General features: G+C 48.7%; 7 protein-coding genes across 7 annotated transcripts; 2 read left to right on the forward strand and 5 right to left on the reverse strand.

The window, feature by feature from the left end:
* Positions 1-478: 478 nt before the first annotated feature.
* N7506_010034 (40S ribosomal protein eS7) lies at positions 479-1,437 on the reverse strand (the record flags this gene model as incomplete). Its single annotated transcript, XM_056959327.1, has 3 exons — positions 479-842; positions 908-990; positions 1,282-1,437. 3 exons carry the CDS (start codon positions 1,435-1,437, stop codon positions 479-481), a joined length of 603 nt encoding a protein of 200 aa, XP_056808717.1.
* A 456-nt stretch (positions 1,438-1,893) lies between these two features.
* Positions 1,894-2,866, reverse strand: N7506_010035 (Rab family GTPase; the record flags this gene model as incomplete). Its single annotated transcript, XM_056959328.1, has 3 exons — positions 1,894-2,528; positions 2,664-2,727; positions 2,783-2,866. The coding sequence occupies 3 exons, from the start codon at positions 2,864-2,866 to the stop codon at positions 1,894-1,896; spliced, it is 783 nt and encodes a 260-aa protein (XP_056808718.1).
* A 7,280-nt stretch (positions 2,867-10,146) lies between these two features.
* Positions 10,147-11,834, reverse strand: N7506_010036 (uncharacterized protein; the record flags this gene model as incomplete). Its single annotated transcript, XM_056959329.1, is given in 6 exon segments — positions 10,147-10,185; positions 10,331-10,708; positions 10,772-10,844; positions 10,906-11,034; positions 11,048-11,362; positions 11,458-11,834. 6 exon segments carry the CDS (start codon positions 11,832-11,834, stop codon positions 10,147-10,149), a joined length of 1,311 nt encoding a protein of 436 aa, XP_056808719.1.
* A 350-nt stretch (positions 11,835-12,184) lies between these two features.
* On the forward strand, positions 12,185-14,984 carry N7506_010037 (putative phosphoketolase; the record flags this gene model as incomplete). Its single annotated transcript, XM_056959330.1, has 8 exons — positions 12,185-12,353; positions 12,406-12,480; positions 12,532-12,766; positions 12,825-12,977; positions 13,024-13,333; positions 13,378-13,998; positions 14,050-14,875; positions 14,947-14,984. 8 exons carry the CDS (start codon positions 12,185-12,187, stop codon positions 14,982-14,984), a joined length of 2,427 nt encoding a protein of 808 aa, XP_056808720.1.
* Positions 14,985-17,208: 2,224 nt separating this feature from the next.
* On the forward strand, positions 17,209-18,245 carry N7506_010038 (RTA1 domain-containing protein; the record flags this gene model as incomplete). The annotated part of the gene is made up of 3 exons (XM_056959331.1): positions 17,209-17,404; positions 17,492-17,584; positions 17,641-18,245. 3 exons carry the CDS (start codon positions 17,209-17,211, stop codon positions 18,243-18,245), a joined length of 894 nt encoding a protein of 297 aa, XP_056808721.1.
* Positions 18,246-18,737: 492 nt separating this feature from the next.
* N7506_010039 (uncharacterized protein) lies at positions 18,738-19,817 on the reverse strand (the record flags this gene model as incomplete). The annotated part of the gene is made up of 2 exons (XM_056959332.1): positions 18,738-19,465; positions 19,520-19,817. The coding sequence occupies 2 exons, from the start codon at positions 19,815-19,817 to the stop codon at positions 18,738-18,740; spliced, it is 1,026 nt and encodes a 341-aa protein (XP_056808722.1).
* A 254-nt stretch (positions 19,818-20,071) lies between these two features.
* Positions 20,072-21,956, reverse strand: N7506_010040 (ATP-binding protein; the record flags this gene model as incomplete). Its single annotated transcript, XM_056959333.1, has 4 exons — positions 20,072-20,512; positions 20,564-21,200; positions 21,252-21,617; positions 21,670-21,956. 4 exons carry the CDS (start codon positions 21,954-21,956, stop codon positions 20,072-20,074), a joined length of 1,731 nt encoding a protein of 576 aa, XP_056808723.1.
* Positions 21,957-23,102: the final 1,146 nt, after the last annotated feature.

Here is a 23,102-nt window from a genome sequence, read left to right on the forward strand (position 1 = left end):
ATAAGTTCAGACAACCACATATTGCTTTCATGAGTGTCGGGGAGAAAACCAACAAAGGCTGCAAAGCTTGGCAACAGCATCCATGAGCCGAAATGCCTGTGTATAGAGCTACAACGAAATCGTAATCAAGTCTACGCGGGTGAGAGAGAAAAGTCGGAATTGTTGAATTGGAATACTATCAGGTATTCCATCCCATCCTCATTAGATCGGGAGAGAGAGAACTCAGCTCCATCACCTCACCCAGACCCCTTAAAAGAGGGAAACCGGAATACAAAAGCAACCAGTGTCTGGGGGCAAAAAAAGAAAAGAGAAAACCGTCAATGCATTTTTATGGAGATCATCTCTTTGGAACCCAATGGCTGAAACTAGCCACAATTCAAAGCTAGGCACAAACCATTCTCCCACGCATCAACCGAGCACATTCCAGCCCCAGCCCCAAAAAAGTCATCAAAGTGAACAAAAAATTCTAAACATACATTTAGAACTCAGCGCCGCTCTGGGGGAACTCGAAGGCGACAGCACGGCCGGTGAGGCGGCGGTAGACCTCGCCGTAAGCGTCGAGGCGGTGGTCGACACCACCACGCTCCTTCTCGTCAAGGATGACCTTGAGAGTCTTGGAGCCGTCCTCCTTGGTGCGAACACGCTTGCCGACGATCTCGACGGGGTAGACGAGGTCAGCGAGGATGGAGTCGTGGACAGCGGTCAGAGTGCGGGAACGGGGGCGCTTCTGGGTCTGGGTGGTGCGCGAGTTGACGGAGCGCTTGGGGCGGGGCAGGATGCGGCGCTGAGCAACGAAGAGGACGTGGCGGTCGGAGAACTTCTTCTCGAGCTCACGGGTCAGACTGCAATGTTGTTAGTTTCCGTTGGGTTCGCCGTTGAAATTGGAGGGTTCGTGGTTGGTGCTTACCGCTGCTGGATCTTGTGGAAGTTGGCCAGAAGGGGAACGGGGACGAAGACAATGATGGCCTTCTTGCCGTGGCCGACCTCAACCTAAATGGTAAATGTCAGAGCGTGTCCACTTCAATTGTCGCGCACATAAATTGAAATCCTCCTGGAACGGCGTGTTGCTCTGCGACTTTTCTTCATGTCCTGTGCTGAATATCCATCACCGATGCTGTTCCTTCATGTTGATATGTTTTTTTGGCGTTGGATGTTGTAATTGGAACCAATCCACAAATCCGACTATTTTACCCCGGAGCATCGAAATCCCTCAAAAAAGTTCGCAAGCCATTCCAGGAAAATTCAATTCGTGTGCCGTACGCCTCGGGCAGTAATTCTTACCTCGCGGGCAGAGACGAACTGCAGGGGACGAAGGGTGGCCTTCAGGTCCTGTGTGTTGCTCTCGAGGTCGAAGAGAGCGCCGGCGATCGCGGTCTCCAGCTCGGAGGGGTTTTGCCGGGATGGCGAGTTGGGGGCGATCTTGTTGATGGCAGCCATTATTGCGAGCGACGGGGTGCTGCGGGAAGTGCTGGTGGTGATGTCGACGGAGGGGAGGTTCGCAGATTGAATGGATGGCAATTTCCTGTGGGATCGGCACTTTCGCTTAGGGCGCGCTATTTCCTAACTGGGTTTAGTGTGTCAGCTTTAGGGCTCTATTGTGATTGGCTGGCTGTATGTGATTGCAGACCCACTATTGCTCTGGCTCTCTCTGAACGCCAACGTTTACAATCAATGCAAGATTTGATTTGAAAAGGAATTGCAGGAGATTTACACTCTAATCAACACTATCGAGGCCATTTACCTCTCGGGGAATAACAAACTGTAGACTATAGGGGCATGATTACCATTGCGGAGAAGCAACGAAATCAAAATCAAAATCAGAAAATCAAGGGACGCCTGTATCCATGGGAAATGATTGCAAGACAAGACAAACGTCAGTGAGCGAAGCAAAAATCAGCAAGCACAGCCCTCCTTCGCCGTCGCGGCGTTGCGATCTCCCAGGTTGACTCTGGAGTCCTCTGTCGACCGCCCACCGAGCGACGTCTGACCAGTTCCAGCGCCGGTACCGCGACCAGTCTTCAGACTGCTTTCCGGGATAGCGTTTGCAATCGCAGTGAAAACGTCAACGACATTGGTACCAGTCTTCGCACTGGTCTCAAAGAATAACAGACCCTCCTCCTCGGCGTAGCCTGTGGCCTCCCGAGTCGACACCTTGCGGGCGTCGCCAGAACTGGCATCTTGCGCTTCATCCTCTTCGCCGGTGCCTTGCTCATCCTGCGCAGGCGAGTCGGCATCATCGGTCGGGGCGGCTGCCTCGGAGGCCTCGCCGCCATCGTTGGTCAAGTCCAGCTTGTTGCCGACGAGGGCGATCACGATCCCAGGGCTCGCTTGGCGTTGCAACTCGGCAACCCAATGCTTCGCCTTTGTCAGCGACGAAGGTTTCGTGACGTCGTAGACGACCAGGGCGGCTTGCGCATTGCGGTAGTACATCGGGGCTAGGGAGGCGAATCGCTCTTGGCCGGCGGTATCCCAGATCTCGAACTTGATGGTGCGCGTGGGGAGGGAGCATTTCTGCGTCAAGAAGGCGGCTAAAAGCTGACGTTAGCTGACCATTCAAAAGTCGTGGTGAGGCTGTGAGGCAAAACAAATGATCCCCTTCTAGGCATGTCACCCGAGGAGTTCGCGTATTGTGATATGGGGGCTTGTCTTGATGGAGTCCTTACCGCCGATGGTTGGTTCCTTGTTCTCCTGGAAATCATCGTTCACGAAGCGAAGTACAAGTGAAGACTAAGGGTGAGATGGTCAGTATTGAGTAGCTGTTAAACTGTAAATGTAATCGTACCTTTCCGACGGCGGCTTCACCTAGCAGCACAAGCTTGACACTGCTGCTTGGCTTCGGGGCATTTGCGCTCGCTGACTCGGACATGGCTGAAACGGCGAGGCGAGTATGAGATTAAGGTGAACACAGCTCAGGCTTTCCTGTAAATCAATCCACCGTCAATCAATTGGGGGATTCGGCGACTCAGGCGACCAGGGTGAGATGGCAGATGGGTTCGACTGGTGACAGCAGTTCGGGAATGGGGGCTGCCTGGAAGTAAGACAGGTGGAACACAAGACTCTGTTTCTGAACTTGTGTTGGCGAAATACTTGAGTGTTATTCCAGGGATGAGAGATTCAAATGTAATAAGCGTTGCCTGATTGATCCTCAAGATGAGGCGGAAGCGGAGGTTGATGATGGGTGTCCCTATTTAGGACTAGCGTGGGTTCAGTCACGGGAGGCTTTCAATGTGCCTGGGTCTACCTGAGAACTACGAACGTCCTTCCAACATCCCTGTAACTAGGCTTCCTAATTCTTGACTAATAAAATGTTCAAGATTCTCCAGACTTAAAATATGACTCAAATCTTACATCCAGGAATTGCACAAATTGACTCCCGACTTACGTTATCGTATATTGGATATGCAAGATGATGATGACATGCAGACATCGATAACACTGTCGGGACACCAAGATCTGGGAATGAGGAACTTAATGACACGTACTGGAACTTGACTCAAGGTGGTTCCCGGACAGACAAACATGTTCCCAACACCTTGACAGCTGTCATCGCAGAATGGACTAGTGCCCAACTGGCCTGCGAGATGATGTCGGGTGCCAGTCACTGAGATTAGATCCTGGTCAGGCTCGGGACATATCTGCCGATGCATCAGCCAGGCCCGCATCGAGAATCGGGCTGGCCGTTCCTGTCTCGGCATTAGTCGGCAAGCAAATCTGCCCGATGCTAGCGCAACCGCGGTCGGTCAGGTACGAGCAAAGTACGACCTTGAAGAAGTGGATTTACAATCTTAAGGTTACAGGACGCGGCTATAGTTCATGGGGCTAGCGATGAGGTTCTAGACTGGCCGGATGAAGAATGTATGAAGAATAAATCAATTCACGCGAAGATGAGCTTTGCGTGTAATATATGATACACAGGCGTCAACGTCAGAAAAAAGTACAGATACATGTATCAAAAAAATCCCCTGGGACAGCGCCCATCCAAATAAAACAATGAAAATCAATCCAAGAGTGCTGTGGACCGCGAGGTCAAAGCTCTAGGTTCTGGTATCAGCGCATGCATCCCATTGAAGATCCGTCCCGTCTATACCAAAACGCCGTTGAAAAAAGCAGAAGAGCCAAACATAGACATAGGAAAAAGAGCACGTGAAAGGAAAAGAAAAATCAAAAGGCACTTTTGAGAGAATGAACCATGGTGTCGAGGTCGTGTCGGAGGTAAGAGGTTGTGGAGTGAGAGTGGTTCAGAGGTGTGTGTAGGTGTATTAGGCGCATAGTCGAAGTCGAAAGAAAAAGTGTTCACGCTTGGTATCCGAAAGTAAATGCAGAAGTCGAGCCGAATTAAAAATGGGTATAATGGTGCGCGAGGCCTGAGGCGAATAGGCGAGTAGAACGAATGGTCAAAGCCCAGTCAAAGAAAAAAAAAGGTAGTGGTACAGATGTCTAATGGGTGGTTAGCTTTGATGCCCAATTGCGCGGTGATCTGAAAGGAATGTCTTACCAAAATCAGGTAAAACTCCAAACGCATATGCGTCAAAAAAAAAAACTCCAAGTCAAGAACTCCAGCCACTGTTGGGCACCAGACAATCCGAAACATGACCGAGTGGTGTAGAAAGCAATGTTGAGTATGACGAGGGTTACGTGCGAATTTATTTCGGTGGTGGAGGAACGCCGGGCTTCTTCACACCGGTAGTATCGTATGCTCCTCGTCCCATGTTGAAAGCAGAGAGATCTCGCAGAATCATATTCAGGTCTGCAGAGGAAACCATGGTTAGAGATGGAAGGTGGTGGAGTTGGTGAGAGAAGTTGTGGAGGATTGGAGAGTGATGTGCAGGGCGAGGAATGGAGTGAAGATACTCACCAAAGACGTCGAGAGTAACTTATAAAGATCTTTGGCTCAGCCGGGGAAACAAGCAGACAAACAAAGTCCCAATCCACCCCCGAGTCAAGAAATTAAAAATCGGAAAGGTCTAGACAAATAGGAAATTCGGCGTTCCAAGCGATGGAGATGCAAGCTGCAGTCGGGATCGGAAAATGCGATCCTTTTATGGAGGACCACTTGGATAATGCGGGATCCAACAGAATCGTAGGGCAGGAATGTGAGGAAGTGGTCCCGACGAATGAGCAGTGTATGTCAGAAGTAGAGGTCGACAGGTCGCAGCTCGTTGCTTTTTATTTGATTTGTCCAGGCCAAGAGAGGAAACGGGAAACAAAGAGATTAAATCAAAATGATAAGCGCGAGGGTGGCTGCAGCAGAAAATCCATGTAATCGCGATCTGAACCAGAAAACGGGCAGAAGGGATATGAAGCTAAGTCGGCAAGGGAGCAAAGGAGAGTGCTCCGGAACTGGTCCCGCTCGATCCGGACAAAGTGCAAATCGACGTATCGCAAGGGAGAAGGAAGGAGTAGTTTTTTTTTTTAAGAACTGGACCAGGTATGAGAGGATTAAATAAGAAGGGGGAATTGGAGTGATATAGACATCGATTATTTAAGATTTCCAAATCAATAATACATACGTTACCAGGGTAGGGGAAAAAAACAAAAAAAGGGAATTTAAAAATTATTGTTTTGGAGTAAAATAAAAATACATATAAAGTAAATAAGGAATAGTGGGAAATAAATAAAACAATAAAAACCAAAGAAATAATAGATCTAAAATGTCCAAACGAAATAGTCCTGAAAATCAATTCACAAAACCAATTAAAATCGCCTCTTTGTTCAACAGCGGCTCTCCCGTCCCCTGTTCCCGGGGAAGAAAAGTCCCCCTATCTTATGTCTTATGTCTCGAATCTGTTCTGTTGTCACGGCGCTATGAGCCCGGAGTATCCAACAGGGGACAAAGAACATACCAAAAGGATCACACTCTGTGAGTCTGATCCATCACAATCACATCTAACATCTGTCAGGTCCAAAGGTTCAAAAGTATCAGAGCTCTCCACTTTGAAGCTAGGAACCAAATCTCCGGGCAAGCCTTCGTGCATAAGTGGAGTCTCAAGGAACAGCCGCAGGAACGAAATGGAAAAAAAAATAATCAAAATGATAAAACAGAAAAAAACCAGACGGAACCCCCCGAGTAATCCTTTTGGGATTTTTAAGGGGGTTTTTCTTTTTTTCTCGCGTGGTCGGGCTCTATCGGGGTTGCTGTTCTCCGTCTCATATTACACGTCCTCATATTCCATACGGAGTACAAGGTACGGAGTACACCACACTTATCTTGTCTCTATTCAGAGCTTTTCATTGAGAAAATTAATCAAGGCCAGACATCCGGCTTCTCACGCGGTCCCCCGTACAATAGTTGCGGTAAGACCAGTCGCAAACCTCGCGGGTTTCGGAAAGCGCTGAACACTTCCTACACATCAGAAGCCAATCGTTCACACAATTTTAGCCGCTTCACCTCCCGAGGTCTTTGTTGGTTTTCACCCTTGGTCTAGCCGACGGCAATCAATCTGAAATCCAAGATTCTGGCCACTCGAGTAGTCCAGTACACTATATATTTAGATAGAAATATAATAGGTAATATAGAGAGAGAGAGAAATGTTAAAAAAGAAAATAGATGAGTTTTCGATCCTGCTCCATCATAGGGGGTGGAGATCGATGGAGACCAAAAGTCGAAATCCCGTCTCGGTTACGTATGAACATTCTTTCCACCTTCTAGCCAACTTCAGGTACCGAGCTTCTGGGCCTCCGTAATACACACTACAGACATCTGGAAACATTCTGGACAGGAACCGGCTCCACCCCCCATGATTCCGACGTAATTAAGGGTGCATTCTTCGTCAGCTTCCATTTTTTTGCCACTCTGGAGCCCATGACAGCCTCTCCGCGGCAGAACCCCGGCCACTCGCGCTGCTCATTACGAGCTTGTGTCTCCAGTCTGTCCAACGGTGATTCGTACAATATGGGCGTGTTTCAGCCCGTGTCCACCAGACCCAAAGGAGGAATTTCCTCCATCGGCACTCAATCTGGGTTTTTTTTCCCTCGTGGAAATCGGGCGAGGATCTACCGATTGCAGCCTATAGCCGTTGCCCAGGTGGTAAGAGCTTAAGACCCGTTTCCAACGCGACTGTCTTTGCTATCGTGGTTGATTCAAATTCTCAGCTCGCTACGGAGACCCCCTCCAGACATCGAGTGTAGCATATTGGAGAACGAGAGACATATCCCCTACTCCGTAACATGATTAACCTGATTAACATGATGACGAGCTTGTTCTCTGATCCATCACCGTTCAACGCTCAGGGGAGGACCGATCATCTTCCGAATGGAACTGGCGATCACCCCCTGTGGACCGGCTCCATCAACAGAGAGCGAAAAAAAAAAAAGTAAGAAGTCACAAGCGTGAGAATTCATTATTACATTAACCAGCCGATACAAATGGAAGGTAACTAAATCCTGTACTGTTGAGAGCAACGAGCTTCCTATTCTTCCAAAGTGGAACCACGACGGTATTACAAGCTCGGGAAGAACCCGTTTTGAATACAGCTAGAATGGCGCTAGAAACGGGAGAAAAACATTCCATCGCAGTCAACCTTAATGAACCCCCTTTTCCCCCTTAGGAAGTACTACGAAATCGGACTGTATGGACTCTGTACCTGAACAGCTTGAGTTTGACAACGGTCCGAGACCCAGTGTGGTGGTTCATGATTATCCCGAGACGTGATTCTAGACACCGTCTACCGTATTCCGAGCCCATCTCCAGAGTTCGGCTGGATGCATTAGTTTGCAAAACAAGGTTACGCGATTGCATGAACCGGCTTCCACTCTTTTCCGGAACGTCTTAGTCTTCCCGGGTAGTAAACGGAGTCAGGCTTGGATTTTCACTTCCTTTGTTTGAGCCGGGAATGTACAGCGACTTGCATCCACCTTGATAAAGAAAGGCAGGGATCGAAAAAACGGTCATCGAAGATCGACGCTCGCTTTGACTTCAAGATTTGCCTTGCAGTGCGTCAAATTGAAGCAGGGGATCCCTGTGTCGGATGCATCTAACACCACCCGGCTCTTTGTCTTCTGACAGGCGCTGTGGATGTGTCAACGTCCTGAATTTAGGTACTGGTAGTTTATCGGTGACAGAGTTGTGTTTGTGTTTTTGTTTTTTGCTTTTTTTTCATATCTCATTGTTTGGTGTAGACTGTGGCTGCTTCGTTCTGATCAAATTGATTGAATTTTCAACTATCACCAGACACAGGGGCAAGTGGCGCACTAGGGCTCCGCGGATGTAAAGCCGGTCGATCTTGGTTTTTCGATTCTCCTTCGGACTCCATAGTGAGAAAATTCTGGAAGCACAATGGATATGCCCCATAAGAGGGCATTGTCCAAGTATAGTGTACGGAGTACTATACGGAGTACACAGGACTACGAGTACGGGTAGTACAGCCGCTACCAATAGTGTGCGTATTCCGTCTGTACTCCGCCAGGATGAATGGAGTTGGGAAAAAACGGGGGCAGTTAGTGTGTAGAAGGGCATGGGTAGTCAAACAGTTGAACCATTGGAACTGGAACCACCTTCCCCGTCCCGAACCAAGAAATTTAATATGCGATCGCTTTTTGAGCCGCCTCAAATCTTGGCTTCTCCTTTTTAGTCGACTTTTGACAAGGTTCCCACAAGTACGGAGTACTAAGTCCAACGTAATTAGTGTCTGTCGAAAGTCTCCGAGATTTTCATCCAGCTGAGCCCAACAAAAAGAGGGGAGAGGGCGGGAAAAGGAAAAACAAAGGAAAGTGGACATTTGGACGTTTCTGGACTAAGAGTGACAGGCCCAAATCCACCTCGACCCGACACCCATTTAACTTGCATACGAAAGGAAGATTTAAAAAAATGACGATCGCCGCTCCACGGCTCCAGCACCATTGTGTCGGGAACGATCGTCCCCTTTTTCGTCCTTCCGGCTGGGTCAACCCCTGACTTCGGGTACATTTTGGTCACGACATGACGCAGGAAGGGAGTGACTGATCGAACCAAACAGATAGAATGGATATGACCCACGTCGCGATGGGTCTCCGGCTTCTCACCAAGGGATCCGCGGCCACTTGGCGCATGAACGCTTAATATTTCCTACAGGCCAAGTTCACAAGTACCGCTGCGTCACACTGCGTATGGAGTACAGCACACAGCATGTACGGAGTACGGAGTAGCAGAAATGTACTCCGTACTCCGTTCTTGAACATATGTACATATGTACAGAGTACATACGCTGTGCTGTATGACACACTTATGAGAATAATTCGAGAATCTCACTTTGCAGTGTCGATCGCTGCAACATTGCCCTTGTCTGCAACTATATATCCACTGATTGATAGTCGAGTTTAACCAAATGAATAGCGTATCTTGGATGCGCGCACTCTACCTAAAACCGCTAGCTTGCAGATCATGAGAACCACTCATAGAACTACGGTTGAGTTCTCGATCTTCCCCGAAAGCGATCGTCCGCGATCGATGTAATTGTTACCTGGCCGTGTCTTGCAGACGGAGACGGGACCGGGGAAAGCTTCAAGACACTTCCCCCGAGCTATCATCTCGCCTCCGTAATTAGGTAAATCCGACACTGGACATGTCACATTCACATCCATTGCATTTGGATTTGCATTTCACTTGACTTTTGTTATTGTTTTTATTTGACACCACTTTTCTTTTGTTTTTTTACGGGGTACACCGCTGATCCACAAAGTAACCCAAGCTTCCACTGGTATGCAGGGACTGTGTCCTCAGGCCCCTACCTCATGCACTAGGTAATCTTTTGTTGCAATTGGAATGATTGCATATGCATTGCATTGAGGCGTAAACATATTCCAGAGACCTGGGATCAGACATCCCAGCGGTCTGTTTGTTGGGCCCGCTCACAATCCATGGATCCTGGATTGAAGACCTGTCAGTCCCAGCCACATACTTGAGACGCCTCCCCCTCTCCTTCAGTGGCAAGTGTCAAAAGGACCGATCTACGTCACATCGTCTGACTTCGGCTGTGAAATTGATTATATGTATGTAATGTGTCAACTAGGTACAAAAGTATGAGGCGTAAGAGGCACAGTAGGGAACCTTGGTGACACCTGGGCATTCATCAATATTATCAATATCACCATCGAGTGGCAAATATGTTCAGCTCCCAGCCCCTTCTATTTTGTCAACCAGCGACAGCTCTCATGGGAAATCCAGGTCTCTCAACACCGAGAACGGGCACAGTGGTAGGCCATTTCGAACTGTAGATTAATATTGAGTCAGCAAGGTGTTGTTCACGGAAATCAATACCGATGCATGACTAGAGCCACAATCATGATCTCCAGCAGCCCCACAATCCAGAGCCACAGTCAAGATTATGGCCCATCAAGATCTTAGACAACATACCTGTTCGTTGGTCTGGCAAACCAAAACCCGGGGCCCCTTGCTGGAGCCCTTGGAAAGATCTTTGACCGTCTCCCCATCTTCAGGCCCCTTGTCGTTAGCGGCGTCATCAAGAGCCAGTCCCAGACACTGGCACTTATCAACAAGCGTCTTCCGCAGAAGGGCGCTCTTCTCACCGATCCCACCAGAGAATACTACACCGTCTATCTGTCCATTGAGCTTGAGGTAGTAATTTCCTATGTAACCAACGATGCGGTCAACGAAGATATCGAACGCAAGCTTATGCGCCTTGGTGGGTGGATCAGACACTGCAATTTCGGAGAAATCAGTGGTTCCCGTGAGTGCCTTCCATCCTGATTGCTTGTTGAGAATATCCTCGGCCTAGTGAATGTATTAGTAATTGCATAGGATTCGTTGACCCAAGCTGCAAGGTGGTTAGGTTACCGTGCTGATGTGCATTTCTTTCGTGCTAGCAGGGCTTAGTTTGCCCGCTTCGTTCGTGTAGTGGAATACCAATCTATACCCCAGAGTATTAGTCGAGTCTCGATCTGTGATTCAATGCCTTAGTGTCGGCTTACGATGGATCGATATCTCCACTGCGGGTTGCACCGGGTAATCCCGCCAAAGGAGTGAGTCCCATTCTGATGCTTGCGTTAGTATACTCGTACTGCAGGGTGGAGTTCTCGGCAAATGCAATCTGCACTGCACTGCATGACTGACGATGTATCAATGGATTCCCCATTCTTGATGGCGCAGATGGAAGCCCCACTTCCAATATGCATCACAATGAGGTTGGTCTTATCAGCTGGCTTGCTCAAGAATTGTGCCACAGACCGTAGAATGAAGGAGTAGCTGATTCCATGGAATCCGTACTTGCGCAAGCCATTCGCCTTGGCGACTTCTTGGTTGATGGCGTATGTGCGCACGGGTTCCGGGATGGTGTGATGAAAGGCGGAGTCAAAGAAGGTAATGCTCCTGACCTTGGGAAGCTCGGCTCTGCAGTGTCGAACTATTTCCAGTGCTGAGAAGTTGTGCCTTTTTGTAGGTGGAGTCAGTATATGCTTGAATGGCCGGGCTATGTTGCGGGATTGAGACAGATGAAGTGCGGATGCGCCCAGGTGATGGCTTACAATGGGGCGAGGTCTTCAAACGATTCTAAGTGATGATATGATTCATCGTTGATTTCTACCGCATCGTGGTAGTCTCCTCCATGGACGATCCGGTGACATATGTAGGCTAGATCGTCGGCGCTGGTGACTTCGGAGAGCTCGGGATCCTCGAAACACCGCTTCAAAAGATAATTGAAGGCATCTTGGGGCGTTGTGAGCTTTTCTTTGATTTCCTCTTTGTGACTTTTGTCACCCTGCTGATATTTGAGCTTTGGTGGTGGTGCGGTGATCCCAGATATCTCCGCATGGGCGATGGGTCTTGGCGGATTCTCCGCAGTGTAGAAGTTGACTTTCACTGAGGACGAGCCTGCATTGACAGACAAAATGGATTTAGTCATTTTGAAGCTTGTGTTGGCTTTTCTTTTTGGCGTAGGGTCTTGATGCGACAATTGACAAAAAAGAGGGTGCGATGGTTCACTATGTTCCTTGTTGCGGGTGTGATGTCAGGATAGTGACGTGGTTGCCCACTTCAATGAGCAGGGCTCCGCGCGCGGCAACATTGGCTTACATAGTATGATATCAACTTTCCAAGTTTGTTTGACCCCATTTCACTCAATTATATCTGCTTTAAATGCTTTAATTCTGCTCATTTTGTTTTCATCTTTTCCATACTTCATACTCCGTACTTCATTGCACTGTTATCTTCCTTTAGACTCGTCGATCATCCGCGCCAAGGCTACCACCCACCATGCCTGGCGAAGTTATCACCGAGCCAAACCCCAAACCACAACCTTCAAATCTGCCTGACTATTTGGAGAAGTTGAGTGTGAGCTTGAACCATGAGAATAAAAATCTTGATCAGCATGCCTGTGATTCTTTGCTCAAATTCCGCCGAGCGGCCTCATATATTGCAGCTGGTAAGAGTCGATTTGATACATATCCAGGATATGAGAACTGATTCAATATAAGCTATGATATTCCTAGAGAAGAACACGTTACTGAAAGAAGATCTTTCCTTTGACCATGTCAAGCCTCGATTACTGGGTAAGCAACCACCAAAGACCATGAAGATCATCATCTAATAGCCACCCACAGGTCACTGGGGAACATGTCCAGGTCTGATCCTGGTTTACTCTCATTTGAACCTCTTGATCCGGCAAAAGAATCTGGACATGCTGTACGTTATCGGTCCAGGACACGGTGCACCAGCACTTCTAGCCGCACTATGGCTGGAAGGCTCGCTCGAGAGGTTTTACCCTGAATATTCACGCAATAACCAAGGTCTACACAACCTGATCTCGACTTTCAGTACACCTTCCGGATTTCCCAGGTTTGTTGCTTACTCTGTTTCTTCAGTATGGTGAGAGCTTTGCTGACCTGCTACACAGCCACATTAACGCTGAGACCCCCGGCGCTATCCATGAAGGCGGAGAGCTTGGCTATGCTCTTGCTGTATCTTTTGGTGCAGTCATGGACAAGCCTGATCTGATAGTCCCGTGTATAGTGGGTGACGGAGAAGCGGAGACCGGTCCCACTGCTACGTTCGTTCTGGAATGCCCTTGCGAGGACGAAGCTGACCGTTGATAGATCCTGGCATGCAATCAAGTACATTGATCCCAAAGAATCAGGCGCAGTCCTGCCTATACTGCATGTGAATGGGTTCAAGATCAGCGAGCGTACTATCTTCGGATGTATGGACAACAAGGAACTTGTAGCTCTCTTCAGTGGCTATGGATACCAGGTCCGATTTGTGGAGGACATCAACGATATAGACACGGATTTGCACTACTCGATGACTTGGGCCGTTGAAGAGATTCAAAAGATTCAAAAGGCTGCTCGCTCTGGGAAGCCAATTCTCAAGCCTAGATGGCCGATGCTGATCTTACGGACTCCAAAGGTATGGCGCACTATTCCTGTGAGACGCCAAGCTGACCAAATCAGGGCTGGTCTGGGCCGAAGAAGCTTCACGGAACATTCATAGAAGGTTCTTTCCATTCACACCAGGTTCCCCTGCCGAAAGCAAAGTCCGACAAGGAAGAGCTTGGTCTCTTGCAGAAATGGCTTTCTGATTACAAGCCACATGAGCTTTTCACATCAGACGGTGATATCATTGACGATATCAAATCTGTAATTCCTACTGATGATTCCAAGAAACTCGGCCAACGCATTGAGGGATATAATGGATATGTCGCTCCCGACTTACCAGATTGGAAGGCCCTTTGCGTACAGAAGGGCTCTAGCGAGAGTGCTATGAAAGCTATTGGTAGTCTGATTAATCAGACATTTATCAATAATCCGCACAGCGTACGGCTGTTTTCACCTGACGAACTGGAGAGCAACAAACTCGATGCAGTTTTCGAGTCAACAAACCGCAATTTCCAGTGGGATGAATTTGCTAATGCACGCGGTGGTCGCGTGATTGAGGTTCTAAGCGAACACATGTGTCAGGGATTCTTGCAGGGCTACACTCTGACCGGCCGCACTGGAATCTTCCCCTCATATGAGAGTTTCCTCGGTATCATCCATACTATGATGGTGCAATACTCGAAGTTCATCAAGATGGTCAGTGCCGTTTATATTCAAATCGAAACATGTACTCACCAAGAACTATAGGCACTGGAAACAAAGTGGCACTCAGGTGTTAGCAGCATCAACTACATCGAGACAAGCACATGGACTCGCCAAGAACACAATGGTTTCTCCCACCAGAACCCATCCTTCATTGGGTCCGTGTTGAAGCTCAAGCCAACTGCGGCTCGCGTATATCTGCCACCAGACGCAAACACGTTCCTGACTACCATCCATCATTGCTTGGGCTCTAAAAATTACATCAACCTGATGGTGGGCTCAAAGCAGCCAACACCGGTATATCTGACTGCCGAAGAAGCCGAGAACCATTGCCGCGCTGGAGCATCTATTTGGAAATTCTGCAGCACAGACGATGGAACCAAACCAGATGTCGTGCTGGTGGGTATCGGTGTTGAGCTGATGTTTGAAGTCATTGCAGCGGCAGCACTACTGCGTAAAATTGCTCCAGAATTGCGCGTCTGCGTAGTAAACGTGACCGATTTGATGATCCTTGAGAATGAGGGATTACATCCGCATGCCTTGACGACTGAGGCATTTGACACGCTTTTCACGCCGGATAAACCCATCCACTTCAACTACCACGGCTACCCTACTGAGCTACAGGGCTTGCTTTTCGGACGTCCCCGACTTGAGCGCGTCTCTGTGGCAGGCTATATCGAAGAGGGTAGTACCACTACGCCTTTTGATATGATGCTTGTCAACCGCGTTTCCCGCTTCCATGTTGCCCAAAATGCTCTTCGTGGGGCAGCGAAGGTGAATGAGAAGGTGCGGGTTCGTCAACAAGAGCTGAATTCTGAGCTTGAGAATGAAATCGTCGGGACTCGGAAGTTTATCTTACAAAACCACAAAGGTAAGCATCCAGAGAGGCGCCGTGACTCTTGGTCCCTATTGGAAATGGTATGCTAATCTGAAATGACTTAGATCCCGATGGTATCTATGACACGCCAACCTTTAAGTAGACTTTCGGTTGTTTTTTTAGATAGATATCAATATGATGACCCAATCTCATTTCTTCGAAGGCCAACAGCCTTAAACCAGAGTCATGTCTTTTTCAGTCTTATCCAGGTTCCAAGGTAGACCTTTCAAGGTTGCTTACATTTTCAAACACCAGGCCAAACGCCACTGGCCCTATGCTTTCTCAGTTCTATCAAGCACCGACCAAGAAGAAGCGAAAAGAAATGATGCAGGTCAGGCTTCCAAATTCACAGAAGCATTGGAGCCTTGAAGAGAGCAAGAAAACTTGGATCATCATGCTTCAACCGATATGCATCCATGTCTACGTTCACTCATGCGATGAGCATTTCTCACTTCTCGACATGATGATTACCCAGGAAAGTCTAGGAGTCCACAAGATCATCCTCGTTCCTTTACGAATGTAACTTCAGTATTAGATGGAGTGTGGATCTCGCACATCAATACCGCAAGTAGTATATAGTCCCCCACTTTCTCAAATGCTGTATCTGCGGGGGGCCTAACTCCATCGTTGACTAGGGGAGACCGGATACGAGTTACTACTAATATCCTCAAAAGGTCAGCTGTTGCTGTGCTGTATTCACGAGCTTTTTGGGTACGGAGTACCCCGTGTATGTTCATTCCATAGGAGAGGTTCCACAACCTTGATTGATTACTGGCCCGCAGACGCGAGGCTTAAATCCCCCTGTCGGTAACCAGTGCTAAGGTGGGTGTCTTTAAATTATTCCATACAAGACTGGGGTGTTTGAGAATTGGCCTTCGACACAACTTAGGTGAAGAGGCTGCTTCTTGTATCACAGTGAACTGAGGGGTTATGTAGTCTGGCCATCATCCTCACTGTAGTCGCAATTTGTAGCGAAGATCAGCGAGTAGATTTCGATTACATCAAAATTTGGGGGCGAGTACCACTCGCGCATTTTGCTGCATGATCTCATGATCCTCGAGTTTTCAGATGGGAACTTGGCAACTCGATGAGACTACCTTAACCCACGATACCGTCAAATCCATTTCAACTTGCCTTTAGACAAACCATTAACTGTGCCATAGGAGTGGTAGCAAGTACTTGTTTGTCAGTAGTAGTCAACTCGTATTTTGGGGAATAAGAAATCAATCTGGATTTAAACCAGTCGCGTGTAAGTAAGCGAGGCCGAGCGATTGATGTGGATCTACTTTCCCTTTCACGCTCCGTCAAATACTCGTACATCCGCTGCATCCGAGACCGCGGACCAGAAAGACCAGGATTACCTTCAGGTAGCCGACATCCCAGCATACTAGTGAGAACTGAGACCAGAAAGCTGGAATGATATCTCAGTACTAGTGCTGTGCAAATACAACCTCTGGATCTGAAGCGGTGTATCATTCGTCGGTCAAACACGATCTCACTGCATGTATCCTTCAGGCACCATGATCAAGGATCAAGTCAGCTTGGTGGGGCTACGTCAGAAATACTCATGCCCAATAAGTAGAGCTCAGCAGCACTAGACTTTTCACAATTCAAACGTCTCCAACGGCATCGGAGATAACATGGCCAGGTGAAGTCCAGGGCTGAGGCGACCTTGGCGGCGTGTGCACTAAACCCGAAAGGGATGTCCTTGCGAGGGAATGTACTTCGGCCCGAATCTCTATACCTCGAAGATTTTTCTTTTCGTTTTTCATTGGTGTCAAGCTCGTGAGTCAAACGTTTTTGTCCGTAAGGCACTGAGAATACCTCGCTAGACACTCTGACAGGTCAGAGGCTCCCCCCACCCTCGTGGCGGTTGGCGGATTGCAACGTTGCCCTGACGCAGTATTCTTCCTTTCTTGCTATAACAGCCGGGGCCGGCCCGTTCATAAACCCGCACTGAATACTGAACCAGACAGATATCAACGCCCGGGCCTTTGCGATTGGTCGATGACATGCGGGTCTTATACCTTCTCGGAGGATTGAACGTGGGCGACATGTACTTAGACCGTGGCTTTAGCCTCGCAAGCCCTTCCCCGATGGTGGAGACCTGTGCGTACTCAGCCATGCTGACTTCTGACTTATTATATACGTTTCTGTCCGTTTGAATTATAGGTTTGCTTCTCAGCCTTTGTTGGTATCATTTTTAGCATCAGACAAAGACTGTCGTTGGCTACAAAGGCTCAAATCGCTTGGAAACCCATTGAAAGTCCCTCTACCTCTACAGCCATTTGGAGCACACCTCCACAGACAAATCTTATACGCAAATCATGGCCGATAGGATCCAGCTGGGGCTCGGCTGCCATGCTTATATCGAAGGTGTTGAAACCTCTTATGGTTATATCCCGACACTCGGTGCTGGAATTGCTTACTGCACACTCTTCGGTATCTCGATGATTCTTCACACGATTCAATTTACATGGAAGCGACAATGGTGGGCAAGTGTTTTCAGTATTGGATGCTTAGGTGAGTAAGAGGATGTTCAACACTTTCAAGGCAGGGTATCGCAACCTAGCCCTAGTTCCATACAACATAACTGACAGAAATCGACAGTTGAGGTCATTGGTTGGGCTGGTCGTACTTGGTCGTCCAAGTGCCCTTACAACACAACTGCATTCCTGATGCAAATCTCTACCCTCATCATCGGTAACGATATCCCGAGGTCGCCGTTGACTACAGAATACGATCTAACAGATTTCAAGCCCCGACATTTTTCACCGCAGGAATCTATGTCCTTCTAGGTCGATTCATTCAGCTCCTAGGCCCTGAATCCTCATTCCTAAAGCCAAGTCTCTACCTCTGGATCTTTTGCACCTGCGACGTTATCTCACTCGTCGTACAAGCCATCGGCGGCGGAATGGCCTCCGGGGAAGCCGAAAAGGTTGGGGGCGACACCGCGACTGGTACCCATATCATGGTTGCTGGAATCGTGTTCCAGCTGTTTTCCATCACCATCTTCGTTGTCTGCGCCGTGGACTTCATCCGTCGCACGATGCGTCGTCGTCTTCTCCAGTCGCTCACGGGCTCTGTCGTCCCGCTATTCGCTGCTATGATCCTCTCCATTGTCTGCATCTATATTCGATCGATTTACCGAACTATCGAGTTGTCGCAGGGCTGGTCTGGCTATCTCATTACCCATGAGTCTTACTTCATTGCGCTGGATGGAGCTATGATGATTGTCTCTGTGGCGGTCTTCAATTTGCTTCACCCCGGTTGGTTGTTGCCAAAGGAGAAGGGGATGTCCAAAAGGGATAACCTTTCGGCCGATGGCCTGGAGATGAACCAGGGACCTCCTCTGCAGTGGTAATCGCTTGTTCTGTGTTCTTGGTCTGGCTGTTTGATTATTGACTGGGCGCTGGCTTACAAGATTGCTTGTTATTGTCCCAGAGACTAAATAGATACATAGTCGATGCACTGGATTATGCGGTAATGGTATTCTAATGTGACTCAAGACCTTTCCGGGTAGATTCCGTAGGGTTGAGCTGCAAGCTCAATTGATATGATACTAAAACGCAGGTAAAGTCTGGAAAGTCACACATTCAATACTCTAGAAACATTGAGGATATCAAGTAGTTGAGAACACGAAGAGAAGAGTGGCAAATGAAGCACACGCATAGCCGAAACAAGCTCAAGATAAGAAATGATCAACACAACCCCACGTCTGATCAGCAAAAGATACCCGTGGACTATTTGTACACCTGTATCATTGTCGGCGATCATTACTATCAAGTCCGCTTGAATAAAAAACAATCAATTTTGAAACACTGGTGTCTCCCCAGTCGCCTTGTCGCATCGCGTATCATACACCATCCACGGCTTCAACCCAGCCGAAGGTTGCACCTGTGATCAATGCAGCTGCAGCCCAAACCGATCCCCACGTAGCTGCTCCTTCAATGGAGACGTCACGGATCGTGCCTGCCACTTGAACAACGGTGTTGAGGAGGATGCCGAATGTGAGAATGATAGACCGAGAAATCAAGACTCTCGTCTTGATCGACAGCTTTCCCCAGGTGGCGCGGTAGATGGCAGCGACCAAGTACTCTCCCTCGCAAGCTGAAGAGGTCTGATTGACCTTTGCAGAATATCCAGTGGAGCTGACGAACAAGAAGTCGCGCGCGGCCCAGCCCGCTGGAATCAGCGTCAGCAAAAGCACAGGCAAGCCCGCAGGGCCGGCATGCGCAGCGCTGATGTCTGGGAGGCTCTCAAAGTGCACGACCAATCGCGCGGGCAGCCAAGTGGCAAAGCTGGCGTAGAGAACAACGCTAAATACCGAGGCCGCCAGAAGCGTAGTAGAAAAGGTGGTTACTTTGTCCTGCAGGATAGCTCGGTTGGGGATCGCGTCGGCCGGGGTATGCGAGAGATCGTGCACAGACGATGGTCGGCGCAAAAACACGAAGGGAAGTACGGTTGACACGAGCGTAACTCCAAAGGCGGCCAGCGCTGAAGTTGGACGGACGTGGTAGAAGAATGATAAGAGGGTGTATGTTGGCAGGTGGGTCAAGAATAAGAACGATGCTGCATCGCGGCCTGTTCGATCACGGTTAGTTTATGGATACGAGATTGGGGGCAGTCTTTGCTGACCGTCATATCCAAGCACCCAGGTCAGCCCGACCTCAATGGCTCTCCAGCCTATCAAGCCCCCCACTTCCCACCAGTCCTCCAGATGTCTGCTGATGGGTCCGAGGTCGCCCACAGTGAAACTGGACGTCAATGTGAACAGAACAGAGCTGAGAATAAGGCTGCTGAAGACAACGAGAGCGAAACGAGCTGGGGAGGGGATGCTCGCTAGTGGTGAGACCAGCGCGTCGGTGTCCTCAGGCGCGGGTCGTGTGCTGTCGCTCCACGACACGGTTCGCTTTGAGGGAGTCTCAGTAGACATGCTGGGGCCGTTGTATATTAAAACTGATAACAGCAACTCTCAAAGCTAGGAGCTAGAACTTGTCCACGAATGGTAGGAGGATGAGAAGATGAAAATGCTGGAAATGTTGTGGATGGCGGTGAGCTATGATGTCATCTATGGGTCATTACATACAAGTCCAATCTTGGAAGGATGTAACTTTTCGGCCTTGGATGTGGGCTCCAGAGCTACGACATGTTGAAATTATGTACAAGGTGCAGGCTTGATTACAATATCTAATCTTGATCTTCACCTTCTTGCTCGGCCACAGCAAACTCCACTGTGCCGCTCTCTCGCCCGTGGTTATCGCGCACAACAACGCGATACTTCCCATTATTCCAAAGGTCTTTGATGGTCAATTCGCGGGTACGGCCAAGGCTCTCGATGTCTCCAATGCGCTCCAAGGTGCCGTCCAAGTGCTTATCGAAGTTTTCAATGGCACAGATTTCTCGGAAAGCGCATTGCATAGGCACTGAGTCGGCACGCACCATTGCTCGCGAATCAATGGTGAAGATATTCTCGTGATCGTAGGATTGGATGAAGTCAGCACGGGTCATGATCTCGCGCGCCTTGTGGAGCGGAATCTCCGGTAGAATGTGTCCATGCTCATCGTGATAATTTGACTCCATTTTTTCTTCCATTTCGACCAGCGCTTTGGCGAGCACCATGGCGGCAGACTGCTTTTTGTTAGCTGGATGCGCGGATCAGTTGGGGGTGACATTACTTACGGAGAACTTCTGTTCATCCATCACATCATCGTCCATTTCCTTTCCAAGGATCCAGCACTTGTTCAGGAACCAGGTTTTCTCGGCCCGGCAGATATCATTGCAGGCTTTGGTGACATCCTCGGATTTGGCAACGCGGTTCAAGAAGGACAGTCGACCACCAACCTTATTGTAAACCTGCTCTAGAACCGAAGAGGGTAGACTTTCGTTGTGGAACTGTTCGCGATATTTCTTCAAGGCAGTCATTGCCTTGTCCTTGGGTAGATCAGTTACAGGAATGACTTCCATGCGAGTCGCGTAGCGCTTTAGGCGCTCATACACCCAGTAATCGTCACTGTTCAAGACTGGTTTATTGTGATTAGATGAAGCAAACAGATCAAGAGTTGATGGGGTCTTACTTGTGGTAACAAGGCCGCTGGCAGCCCATTGCTCGGCGCGCTGCTGGATCATTTCGAGCAAATCTTGTCCATCATGGTCATCTCTGACTAAATGGGTGCTATTAATGATCAAAATCAGGGGAGTAGATCCCTCGCGCCTTCTGGTAAGTGCCACTTTCTCCAATTTGTTAAAGGCACGTTCGATGTCCAATAGAGCCGTGGTGTCCCTGGGTCCACGGATGCTGAAGAGACTGCCGATATAACTGGTCATATTGGTTAGTATGAGCATGTGTACTTGAGACGGGTAAACTTACTCCTCGTGGAACTCGTAGTCCAAAGCTTTGCCTAGTCGAATGCGGAAAATTTCAAGGTCGGCGTGTGCTTCAAACATCGCACAGCTGTTGCCATTGATCTTGCGCATGGCCTCCAATAGCATCGAAGTTTTTCCCGTGCCCTTCTCGCCTATCATGAGATAGTAGTGACCACTCCTGCGTCCAGCTACGATATCGTCAATCTTGGGCTGCTCGTTACGGACCACCCAGTGTTCCTCATGACGATACTTATGCTTCCCAGATACAACACCCGCGACCTCGAGAGCGGGATCTCCGGGGTTGAAAGCATTGTCCATCTTGTCGAGGATCAAGTACTTGTAGTACTGATGGTAAGAGTATCCCGCCGCACTTTGGAGATAGGTCAGTAATATTTTTAAAGGGCGGGTGGTAGCAAGCCTACCCTAAAATGGCGATTGATGCAGCTGTAGTTGCGGCAGTCTCAAGCATTTTCAGGATCGTAGATTTGAAATTGGGATCTGAGTCGCCGCCGCGACCCTGACCTTTCCCCTTGCCGTCGTCAGGATCATCCTGGTCGGTGGGATCTGGGGTATATTGCCCTGTATTTTGGGGGTTTGAATTGAACCGCTTAGAGGTATACACCACAGCACGGTGACTAGGTCTTAGGGCTCCGTAGAGCCCGTGTCGGGCATGGGACCTCACAGGCTGTGCGAGCCGGTTCCATATCATCCTGGTTGATATTTCTTGGCGTTAAACTGCGCCAAGTCCTTCAAATCAAGATCGATGAATGGTACGGAGTATGATATCAAAAAATCCAGTTCACAATTTGTTTTTGTGACTGGTTTGATGGAAAAGGGTTAACGAATGAACGGAGTACTGCTAGTCTTTGGACTCCAGATGACGCAAAGCCACCTCCTGGGAATGACACGTAAAAAAAAAGAAAGACTCTGTGCTGAAACCAAACAGACAGGAATAAATACGGTGGAATGGATTGAAGGAAGAAACAATAAAGACAAAGTATGGAGGTCAGAAGAAAAAGAGTGTGGCTTAGCCGCGTCTCAGCCTCTGCGAACCTTGGAACCAGGGATGCACCAATGATAGCCTTGGCGATCAACTCGGGTATCGACCTTCGGGCTGCGTCACTGGGGAGACGTGTTCGATTTCATATTGACATGCTCAGCTGCGCATCAGCACTTATGATTAGTATGTCTTCATCTGTTGATTCGTGTGGTTCGGCGGTGGCTTCCAAGGTTCTGCATAGCTGTCCACAACAGAACGTATTGTGTGTGCGGAACACTCGGCGTAGAATAACACCTCGCGTACGGAGTACGGAGTGCTTGGGTTAATTCAGATAATACCTAGGTAGGTATCATCGGCAATTGAATTGAGATCCATCTGTTCAGCAGGCATTTGGTCGTAGAACCTGGTGTAGTTCGTCCTATTATCTGAGGTTATGGCGGAAGGTTCATGTCGCGTGCGCTTTATATATGTTGGACGAGATCCCTATACTTCCAAGGTTACCAGGGTCACTCGAAATATACTCCATGCTCCATACTCCGTGCAGGGTCGAAATATCCAGAAATCGACGAGAAATAAGCATTTAAAATGGAAACCTCTTCCCACCAATAGACTAAAATGCCACATAGTCGCTTATGCACGTTGACTCCAAAGGGACAAATAAGTAGACACCTGAGGCATCGAGACACACATTAGGCCCGAATTGAGTCGCAAATCCGCTCCCCGGCTATACTCCATCTAGCACAATTATATAGTGAAGTCCGTGGCCCGCTAAGGAGTACCTCACTCATTGCTTTAAAGTCCATAATCTCAATACATAAGTTCTCCCTTCTGATCCGGGATACCTTGTCCAAGTAC

The sequence above is a fragment of the Penicillium brevicompactum genome (assembly GCF_028827555.1).
Source record: "Penicillium brevicompactum strain IBT 35665 chromosome Unknown utg000006l_segment0_segment0, whole genome shotgun sequence".
In the NCBI taxonomy this organism is placed as follows: Eukaryota; Fungi; Ascomycota; class Eurotiomycetes; order Eurotiales; family Aspergillaceae; genus Penicillium; species Penicillium brevicompactum.